The 11,833-nt window shown below is 37.8% G+C and overlaps 1 protein-coding gene across 1 annotated transcript in view; it reads left to right on the top strand.

The window, feature by feature from the left end:
* The window catches only part of TRHDE (thyrotropin-releasing hormone degrading enzyme), a 214,268-nt gene that overhangs the window by 188,426 nt on the left and 14,009 nt on the right, over window positions 1–11,833 (top strand). The window contains exons 12-14 of the mRNA XM_009887778.1: window positions 725–872; window positions 3,138–3,235; window positions 3,731–3,838. Of these exons, the coding sequence (XP_009886080.1) occupies window positions 725–872; window positions 3,138–3,235; window positions 3,731–3,838 (354 nt within the window). The remainder of the gene's footprint in view (window positions 1–724; window positions 873–3,137; window positions 3,236–3,730; window positions 3,839–11,833) is intronic.

Genomic DNA, 11,833 nt, shown 5'->3' with positions numbered 1-11,833 from the left:
TCTTTCCCTTGCAGGGAAAGGTCTTTTATGACTGTAAAAGAATAGGGCAAAGTTCTAGCTGATTGATTTATAAACACCTGAAAAAAACATAGTTTATGTGGAAAGTGGTGAAACATCCTTAACCAAAGTGTTGTCACTGAATGCCACTTCAGTTTAACAAAATAAGTCATTCCAAAATGGCTTGAGGTGGATAGAAGATGAGGCAGCTCTAATGGAGAGAGAAAAGTGGGGAGGAGAACTGTGAAACTAAAGGATGCTTCTTCTCCATTAGTTCTTCCCAATTGCCCATGGCCAGTAGAAATGTTCTCTGAAGCAAAATGCCTTGGGTTGTTGATTTTATGCAGACAGCTTTTTATCTTACAAATCAGCAAAGCAGCAGCTTCCTTTTGTTTTTTCTTTTTTTCTTTTTCCTTTTTTTTTGGTTTTTATTTCATTGTTCATGTCTTTTATAGCCACAGGAATCCATAAAAAGTAGATATAGCTTGACTAATTTTCTTTCATGTGTGTTCATGCCTTCTTTCATCCAATAAATACACTTGCACATGTGTTGGGAGAGACTGTAAGTTGCTGTATTTTATAAGGTTGACTTTTATGTCATTATAATGTGATGAGTTTATCATGTTTTTCTGCCTTTTAATTTCATTTGGAGAAAAATAAGTCTTTTTTTTCCTCATCATGTATCTTCTGCGAAAACAATTTAATACTAACTTCTTTTATTTTGCAGAGCTGGTTATTTGCCTCAGAATATTCCTTTGGAGATTATCAGATACCTTTCAGAGGAGAAGGATTTTCTGCCTTGGCATGCTGCCAGCCGAGCTCTTTATCCTCTAGATAAATTGCTGGATCGCACAGAAAACTACAACATCTTCAATGTAAGAGATACAGTGCTGCCTCCCTCCCTTCCTCCCTCCGTCCCTTCCTCCTTTCATTCCTTCCTCCCTCCCTTCCTCCCTCCCTTCCTCCCTCCCTTTCTTCCTTCTTTCCTTCTTTCCTTCCACCTTTCCTCCTTTCCTCCTCTCTTTCATTCTCTCTCTCCCCCTTCTCTCTCCCCTTCTCTCTCTTTTCCTTTCTTTTCTTTCTTTCTCTTGCTTTCTCTCCTTTCATTGCCAAGAGTTGAACTATTGCCCAGTTAGATACTGTAAATGACCTAGGGATATTAGCTTTCTTGCTAGTTATTCTTTATTTAAACAGCAATTGTCAAGCTTTGGTTCATTTGCATTTAAACAGTGATAACTGTTGTTTGAGGCATATGTGATTAGTAGAAGGAAAGGTAATTATCCCTTCTATAAAATGACAAATAAAGTATTTCACTTAAAAGAGCCAAAGTAATCTATTTCCAGATTTTCTTTTTTGAGGAGCCCCACAGCGGTATTTAGATTGATGCCCAAGCTCAGCAAGGACACCAAACAGGATGCATGTAACCGAAGTAAAGATTTGTAATCATTATTTTGTCAAAAAAGTCATGGTGAATTCAGTGCAGTTACCTTAATTAACAAGGATTAGATCACCATTGAATCAAAAGCCCATTCATAATTGGGTCCGAAGGGACAGCGGTAACATCTAGCAGTAGATAATTAAGATAGACATGAGAAACATTTTAACATTTTACCTGAAATAAAAAGAGATAAAAATCTTAGCTATGCTGAAACATGTTTGATGAACTACACAGGATTTGATTGCAGCCAGTCGCAGTTATAAACTCTTGGGATTTTTATTCACTATGAATTTTATATAGTCTACCTATTTTCAATGGCCAACATACTTTAATTTTCTGTAATTTTGTAAAGCCTTCAAATGAAGGAACTCTCTAAAGCTTGAGATGCTTAAAGGGGCTTTTTTCTTCTTAAACATATATTAGGTTGTGTGTGTGTGTCCAGAGACACCCATGCTCAGAAAGCAGGAAGCTAGAGGTGGCTGGATGTCTCTATATATGTAGATGTACATACATATATATATATATATACACACACATACACAGAACTACCTGCTGCCATGGGAATTATTTTTGTAGAACATATACTACAGATTGATAAAGACACATTGAGATTCTTTCTTTATGAACCTACTACGTGGGCCTACATGCCAACCCAAGCCATAATATAAAATAATGTGGAAATAACTTGCATGTTTAGTCTGTTGTTAACTGCATGGAAAAATTCTTACAAGTCTGCCATTGCTATTTCACTTTTAAACATGGCTCTGTGAAGAAAACACAATTTTAATAGAAAAACCCAGTAAAATTAATGGCTGGGTTGTGTTTTATCACTACTGATGAGAGCTTTGAAAGCAGAGGTGATAGCAGAGGAAATAAAAAGTCTTTTTAGTCACAGAATAACGTATCTGCTAGAGAAAGCTGCACTATGAATCTCCTTTTGTGTTGACATCATATATACATGCCCATGCATCCACAATAATAAAATAGATGCTCTCCTATCTGGTTCTTTATATCTCAGTTCTCTTCTTCAAATTGGTAAATTCCACTGGCAAAAGATTACACTGAACACAATGACAGTGATTTTCTTCACAACTGACCAGAATATGTAAATATGTTTCCCATGTAAAAAGTAAAAGTAAGCTAAAATACACGTTGGGCTTGTTTTGTTCTTTAAGCACACAAAGAACCTAAACTTAAAACATGGTGCCATTAAATGTACAAAGCTCATTTGCAGCCACATTGTTCAGTATTCTGACGTCAATTGACTGCACCTACATAACATTTTTGCCATAGCTATGGCTATTAAAAAAATATTCTTTTAAAAGTGAACGTGCATGGTGTAGTCGAGATTTGCGATAGAGTAGAAATTAAGCTGTTGACACTCCTGCAACTTCTCAGCTGTGTATTTTGAGTTCAAAATAGCATGTAAGAAACTCTTTTTAAATTGATGGAGTTTATAACAATAAATTGTTTTATCCTAGACATCTAATCAAATAGCTGTTCTATAGATTAATTCTCACTATAGCAGTGAAGGAGGGTTATATGTGGATATGTTGCTTTGCTAAATGCAAATCAAAATATTTGGAAAGTCGGACATTATTTGAAGGTAGAAAGAGAGATAAAAACTCATTAGTCAATAGTATTTAAATTTCAAATAAAAATTAAATGTTAACATTAAATATATTTTTCTTTTCCCCCTCAGGAGTATATTTTAAGACAAGTTGCATCAATGTATATCAAGCTTGGATGGCCAACGAATAATTTAAACAAATCGCTTGTTCAAGCATCATACCAACATGAGTACTGTTATATTTCTTTTTTTATTGTTTGTTTGTGTGATATAGTTGTAATAATGCGCTCTCCTAAAATTTGGTGTCATCTTTAGCATGTCATACTTCCCTAGCTCTGTCGTCCTTCTGTTTTCCCTTTCTGGGTTAGAGGGAGAGCAATGAGATGCTGTGAGATGAATTCCATTTTCCTGAGTTTGGAGAACATGATTTCCTAAGCCTTAATTTAGTATTTGACTGCACTGGATATTTAAGAGCTTGGACTCATGTGACCACAGGGGTCAGGAAGAGTGCATAGGTGTAAATAGGGGCTGGTTTTACTCCATGACCTTTCTTTAGTTGTTGCCGCAGCTGTAGGCATTAAGTTGACACTGAGGTTGGTATAGCTGGATAATCTCTGATATGTTGCCCAACTATCAGTTGCTGCCACAGTTATAAGAAACAGCTTTTTGTAAACATTCAGACACGTTCATTAATGCAGCCTTATTGCTTTCTTTAATTTGGACAGAGAGCTGCGTCGGGAAGTCATCATGTTGGCCTGCAGCTTCGGTAACAAACACTGTCACCAGCAGGCTGCGACGTTAATCTCGGATTGGATTTCTAGCAATAGGAACCGGTAAGTAGAACTGAAACGTGTGTTTCCCATTGCTCCTTTTCAGAGGCAGTACAGCTGCCATGCTCTTCCTCTCCCGCCGGCCCCCATCCGCAGTGCCCTGTTCTGCAGTGGTATGGGAGGAAGCAGAGGTCACTGGCTGTTATTTAAAAATGTCTGTGGGGCTTCAGAGTGAATTATTTGACTTTGCATGTATGAGCGGGTGAAGGGGACACCCGTGTAGCCTCTGCTCACTCCTGATAAATTGCTGTCAGATAATTATATGCTAGAAGGTGAGAAGATGGGTTTTAAGGAGAGGTTTAAAGGAAGAAAGATGAGTGAACACCGCATTGGCAGACAAACACAGAGCCTGTGTAAAGGCAAGGGAGCAAACGATGCTGAGTGATTAAAGAAGTGAGAGAGGTTGAAGGCAGAAGGACTGAGAAGTAAGAAAGGAGATGAAACAGTGCGTTTGAGGGAAATGTTATGAAGTACTTAAGGGTGAAGACTTGGAAATTAATGTGATTCAGGAATACATGGAAAAGCTTATGTAAGGTTTCAGAGAGGGGATAAAATGATAGCTGATGTGTTGAGTATTAGCAGCAGTGTAGTGGTTTGACAGCAAATATGTGAGTTAGGCTGTCCGGACACAGGTTTACTCCGCTGAGGCAAGGCAACACAGGCTGTGGATGGTGTATGAAGTTTATCTTTTAAAGGCGAGCATCTAAGAAATGTTAAATTACTGAAAATACAAATATTTAAGTATGTAGTCATCTATGGACAATGGGCTAAGTACAGAGTATAGGTTAAGACCATGACTTCCTGAGAAAGAATGGTGGATTTTCTGATTATGTGGAATGTGGGTGTAGAAGTATTTGCATAAGTACATCGCATAGATGTATAGGCATGTAGGATTTTTCAAAGACACCTTGGGCCAATCAGGTGTTTGTTTGCAATTAAAATATGTTTGTCTGGTTTTGTAATCTTTGAAAATCCTTTACAGGCATACCCAGTTACGTAATTACCCGAGTGTCTTTTAAAACCAGCCATGAACTGAGCATGAATGGAAATTGCATTCCTATATGACTTTGAAACTTCTGAAAAAAAAAATAATCTTGAAACTATGATTATGTACCTTTAAATAAGATGTGTGTGATGGAGAGGGTTTTGTTTAAGATGATACCAGATATATTTACTATGAAATATATACCCCAGGGTTTTATATGAATTCTTATCATCAGCAGCAACAATCAGTATGAAACTATTCAAAGAGGAGATTAAAGAGAAAGAATCATTGGAAACAATCTGCAAAAGTAATTTACTTAGATATTCGTTTGCAAAATTAGTTAATTAGACGTAGCACCATCTATTAGCATGCACAGCAGTAGATTATTCAGTGTTAAAAAAGCTGTCACCCTGCAAAGCTTTCTCCTACCCTCCATCTTCATGCTTTCCAACAGAACTGAAGAAGGAGGGATCAGGAAAAAAAAAAAAAAAGCTTATTGCTTTACTAACAATAGCAAGAGAGGAAAGGAATAGATTTAAGAAGCCATCTGAAGATTCATCTTAGCCTTTCTATGGGCCATTGTTGGGAGCACAGGATTGTGGCTGCCAGCATATGACGAATATTATGATAAAAGCATCACAGCAGGACAGAGGCAGAGAATGGCTACTAAGTTAAAGCAGCGCATTTCTCCAAAGGAACTCCACAGTTTTGAAAAATAGCTGTGACAAATAATGTAATTACAGAATACAGATTGACAGTCAGCTGATAAATAGGGTTACAACTTGCAAAGAGGACAGAGACATGCTTTTATTTATTTCTTAAGATTATAGGATTTGTTCAGTTCCCCACCGCAGAATATACCAGTCGCTCTTCTCAGAGCAATCTCACATACTGAATGTAACTAACATATGAGCAGACTCATGTCTACTTACATTGAAATGACATTGCAAAGGCTACTAGTAATAGCAGCTCGGTAAATGTAAAATCAGCTTCTGTTTCACAGTAGCACCATTTGTAGGGGCCTGTCAAGTTTCTCTCAGGAATGTTCGTATTCCTGCTGTATCAGAGATACCCCCTATCGCCTTCGCTCAGTTTAAACCAACTCAGACTGAAACCTGAAAATAAAGCAGGGGCTGTTTTCCCTGCTTTTCCATCAAGAAAATGATGCTGATTTTACAATGAGAATTTAATTAACATGGTGTTTGAGTCATGCCTCTGCCTCTTCTAGCATTTCAGAGACAATATGTAGCTCAAGTGCAAAGGACAAGCAGGTAAGTACAAGATACATGCAGAGAGCACATCCAACAGGTGCCATTTTGTATTCTTTCTCATCAGTCAAGTGTTTTTCTCAGTTTGGTGCCCATAACAGCTGTTTGTGAATTTGCTGCAAACAGCCACCTCCAAATCTGTAGGAATCCCTTGGAGCTTGTTTCCTCAGAAAGCAGGGGAAACTCACGATGCTTATCTTTCTCCAGATTCTCTGACAACCCCTGGTGAGGAAAGCTGGTGACATGTACAGAAACTATATGTATCCTTGCCCGTTCCACTCCTTATCAACACTGAGTAAAGTTATATCTGCTAAAAATGACTCTTCTTGTAGATGCCCTTCCCTCTTCTGAAACAGAACAAAGACATTGGCTGATGCGTTGCAGAAAGCCTGATGGTCTCAGTGGGTTTGCATAGCCAGAGCATGAAGATAGGGTTCCAGAGAGCTCAGAGATATTTTTATATGAAGTATAATTTGAGTTTGACTATGAGAGTAAAAATAAAGGCTAATTTGCAACCTTTCCACCCATCCCCTCCCAAAAACCTTTTTCTGGAAGATGAGATGTTTCATACAATGGGCTAATTCACAATCAGTGCATGTTGGAAGGAACACACATTCTTCAAAGCAGTAGACCCCAAAATGAGACTAGGGAATTGGGCTTGTGTCCCAGGATTCTAATCAGTACAAAACTAGGGTAATATTAAATTAATATGTGGTATTTAATACCACATAAATGCACAGGCAGTAAATCACGTAAAGGAGGTTTTTGATTCCCTGGCAGTTACTGCCGTTAAAGTTCAAATAATCGTAACAGAGAATGTGCGATTAATAATACTGTACAAATGCTAAAATTCATAACTTTTGAGCCACGTTTTTAATCTATGGCTTTTTAGAACTTCTGAAATGTTTTTTCTCTTTTACTTGTAGCATTCAATTATGGATAAAGTGTTGGGTTATAAACAACCACAGTAATACCTAACTCTGTTTTACCAGCATATGCCTACAGTTGCTGTGGTTTCTAGTAATTATATTTAGTCTGGTAGGTCCAGAAATTAATTACCATCTACTATTCACTGTAAGGGATTGAAATAATCATAATAATCAGTTACTGTTTGTACTTTGTAATTACATGTTCTTTACTGTGCAAATAATTTGCCACTGTACGCCAAGTAAAATAATGGTCATTCATAGCACAAAGCCATAGGTCCTCTTTGTGTTCCCAGCACTGTTTGAAAAAAAACATTAGATTTCCAACTGTAGCACTGCAGATTTTCTTATGGAATTAGTAAAAAAACCCGAACTATACCTGTGATCTGCAATATTAGCCTCCATGCATGGAAGTGGAAGTCAGCTGAGAGGCTTGAAGACTTGAATTTCTAAAGTGACTTAGGTGTTGCAGTGCTTCATCTTTACATGCCTGGCTCACAGGGCAGAATCAGACGCTTGGAGTTACGCTTCCTATAAGGGGATTTGGCAACCTCTAAATGAAGTTGGTGGCAGCCCCTATGCTGACTGAAGAGCTTCTTAACATCAGACTGCGAAGAGAGTGGGCCCTGTTAGGGTCCAGCACTGCAGGTAGAAAGATACCTACATCAAATGAATATGTAAACGGTGATAATAGAGTTAGGGGTTCTTGCAAAAGATGCCTTTCAAAAGTGTCCCCGAAGCAGGAAAAGGTCTGCTCCTTTTCTTTTCACATGCAGCTGGCAGACAACCTGCTGCTCAACCCTCTTTTAAACGGTAGTTCTGAGATTGTGGCCTCAGCCCTGCATCTTCCACGTGCGGTACACCACCTTGATGACCTCTCTGTTAGGTGTTTGGGACAGTATTAAGACACTGCAACATACTTTCCTCCTCTAGTTGAAGCTTAGCCCCTGGGATTTACTTCATTAGCAAGAGAAATAATACAGCTTTCCAGCCTAAAGGTGAGATTGTTCATCTGAGGGAGGGAGGCTTGAGTACCTGAAATATCAGGATTGCTTAGTGTGCAAAGGTGGTATTGCTCACTGCCATGTTTGCAGGGCAAAACATGATGCTAAAACAAGGAACATAACTCTAAAAAAGAAGTTTGGCTCTACAAGGAACAAACTAAACACATAACGTCACACGTGGAGGAGTCTGTGAGAAGACATCTGGTTGCACTGGTCTAGGAATTGATATCATATTTAAATCCTTGCAATTGTTAAACAAGAAGTGATTATTTCTTTCAGCTGAAAATCTGAGATTAGACTTCAAGGTATGTCTTACTGTCCCTTTAATCAATGAATTTAAGTAGTTTTGCTTTTTTTAAATTGCTGATGGCACATTTTGCTTGAAATTCTGCATTGAATTCTGACTTGATAGTGGACATGAAGGCAAACATTTTCACTATCTTAAGTTGGGATATATGCTACTCCTGTATTGGAGCGATGGAAACCCTTGAAACTTCCATGCTGATGTTCAGAGGACTACAAACCATGAAGAAAACATATAAACATGTTGAAATTTCCGTTGTAGACTGAGAATGTAAGGTTACTGGGATTCAGTCAACAGCAGAATGCTGTACAAGAGAAGCTACTGTTGGCTGAAAATTAAGATGTTTGCTTCTACCTTCATTTAACTGAGCTCATCCCTGTGAAGCTCTTTCATGTGTGAAGAAATACATTATTCACACTCTTTAGATGTAACAGCGTTGTGGTTCAGCCTAAAAAATTAACAAAATTACCATACAATGCCTGCCTAAGCTTGAGAATCAGCCTTGTTAACCCCTTTAACCTTTACTGCGCATCTATTCTGAAAGAAAAACATGTTTCTAAGAGGATTAGCATTTTCAGACTTTCTGCTTTGGATAGACTGAGTAAAAGTGTATTTCTGAGGTTCAGGAAAGAATATGTGTAGAGCTGCAATCTATAAACTCCTGACAGGACATATCATAACAGCAGGTAACATGTAAATAGATGCTATGATGGCTCAAAGCATAACTTATCCATAGCCACAAGCGTGTTTTGGCAAACCCCTCTGTGGGTACAGGCGTGATTTTCTTCCAGCTACTGTTACCATCCATCAGCAACAGGTTGCCAGGTACACATTTCTGCTGGCAAAGTGGACTGTGGCTGTGGCTGTATGCTCACTTGAGGCAAAGTTAGGATAGCGTGAACATGTGAGAGAGTTGCTTTGAACTGAGACAGCTGATTTTGCCTTCAGCAGAAAAGGGAGTGCTTGTGTTCTGGTTCTGTTAGTAGAGCTGTGGTGATGCTATTCTTTTGCTAATATACAAAAATGAGCAGTGGGAGATGACAGTATTGCATCAGACACAATTATGTGGCGATGTTTCTCTTAAGATGTTACTAGACCCATTGGAAAGCCCCTAGCTAGTCATAGTCACTTCAGTTTGCTCTTATTTTTTTCTTCTTTAGAAATGTATTAAATTGCTATTTATTGGTTGCTGTCTTCTAAATGGAAACAAAGTACCTTAATTAATTGCCTCAATACCCCACAGTAAATGCATTTGATTGATCTGGGCTTCATATCACTTTGGGGTGATTTTACACTTAATGCAGTTTTTACTATTTTTACTGTTATTCTTCTGTCACAAGCACTCTGATCAGTTTTGTTTACTTCGAATACTGCCTTGCAGATATCATCAATTGAAAAAAATTGGAAAATCCAGTATTTGAGTACATCAGACTCATGTAAACTGAGGGTTGCATTCTGATGTCTGAAAATTTGTTGTCCTTTGTCCTTGCACCTGCTATGCTGACCTTATGGTTGATGACAATCTGCTAATCTTTGACCAATGGAGCTAAACTCACTACGCTATTTGATAAGTAGATCTAATGTTCAATATTTAGCTTTTAACACTGTTTTTCTTTTTTTTTTTTTCAATTCTGAGAATACGTTCAGTCTACACTTTCTAACACAAGAGGTAGGAAGGCATGGATGGTTTTTTTTTTCTTTTTCTTATTTAAGGAAAGCAATGCTCAGATGAATAGATGATGTTTGCTGTGGAGTGCAGGCTGCTGCACTGAATTAGACTGAAGTCAGCATCCATTCTGTAGCCCATGGGTTAATGAAGTTTGCATTTGTCTGTCTTCATGAAGAAGTAGGGACTGCTGGACCATCTTGAATGCAAATTCAGAAATTTTGAATCTGTTCTGGTCTCTAATCATCCAGGTTGTTCTGAGAAGCCTTGGAGTGATGTGGTGGGGCCAGAGATGTCTTAAAGAGAATATGCCTTGAATTTTCCTGTTCAGTCTGTGGGTTTCAAGTGAGAACACATCTCCGTGTGGTTTTGTACTTCAGATGAACCACTTCTGGTTACTAAAAAATGAAATAATTTAATCTTTTAACGTGTAATAATGTGGATATGGGCTTTTCCAGTGACTTCTGTTTGGCATTTCAAAGACTTTTGTCACATTGCTGTGACTGTTAGGAACACTACTTAATTCTTTATCAGTCATAAGAAAGGTGTGAGTAATGAAGTTAGATGACTTCCATCACGTAATTTGAACAAAGACCGTGGTAACCAACAAGCCTAATTTGAGAGTACTAAATCTCCATACTTGTTTGTGCAGAATTCGTATTTCCTCTGCAAGGAACAATGGATTCATGTCCATCCACCTGCCTAAATTGGCAGTGTTTACTTGGATAGACCTTTAACTACTCAATGGAAATGCAATCAGAAAAACAAATTGCACTGCAGGAGTGTACAGGAGACTGTAACATGTCTATAAATGAAACTGTCCATAGATCTGAGGGAGTGGTAAATAACAAATTACCAGTCATTAATTGAGATAATTTCAATGAAGTCTGGCTTAGGTGATAGAAAATCAAATGTTTTTCCAAACAAAGCATTTTTTTCTTTCCTTTTCCTTCTGCCTTATTTCTCTAATGCCTTGAGATGCATAATTTTGTTGCTTTGTTTCACATGGGCACAATAGTACTGCAGTCTTGCAACAACTTATAAATGTACTTAAGTTTAACCACCTACATAAGTATTTGTGGGACTGTGGCCAACAGGTTAATTATTTTTGTTAGTTGCTTGGAAGAGGCACCAGCTTTTTTCACGGGTTTGATGCCCATGAGCTATTTTTGGGAATCATTAGCAGCAAACATGAAAAAATTAGAGTTATTTTCATTTTTTTCACACATGAATGTCTGATAAATGTAAAACAATAAAATGTATCCCTTCTTCTGGGTTCTCAACCCCTAGAAGTTTTAATTACTAAAAAAATTCAGGCATAGCTATTCATGCATTTTGAAATGTTACTGGAGCTTTGCCAGCTAATGTCAGCCAATGTTGCTGAAGTGATTTAACTAATTAATAGGTCGTTACAACATTTGAGTAGAATCTTGCACTCAAGTAAATAAAACTATTTAAGAAGAAGAAGAAAACACTGTAGAGTGCATGAGTTAATCAAGAAGTTAGTGCTCTGAAAAAACATCTGGGGAGTATGTCTGAAAAGAGAGGATTTTGTCTTGTGAAAGGCAAAAACGGGCTTTATGGGGCAGCTGGTTCAGGTGGCATTTTTACCTTCTGACTTCTGTGTGTGATCACAATAAAATAACCCTATATGTAACAATTATGGATTAGCAGTACTTAATTTGCAGTCCTTAGAAGTTAGATAGGTTTGTCTGCAATTTTCTCATTCAGGAATGATCTCTTCACAACTCTGCAAAACAATTGAACAGAAAGGATCCTATTTTTGTTGCAAAAACTGTCCAGAAAGGATCAAAATAAGGCATATCTACTCAGAGATTAGTCTCA

The sequence above is a fragment of the Charadrius vociferus genome, unplaced genomic scaffold (assembly GCF_000708025.1).
Source record: "Charadrius vociferus isolate BGI_N301 unplaced genomic scaffold, ASM70802v2 scaffold125, whole genome shotgun sequence".
Classification (NCBI taxonomy): Eukaryota; Metazoa; Chordata; class Aves; order Charadriiformes; family Charadriidae; genus Charadrius; species Charadrius vociferus.
The sequence above is the reverse complement of the archived record's forward strand: the minus strand, read 5'-3'. Positions and strand labels throughout refer to the sequence as shown.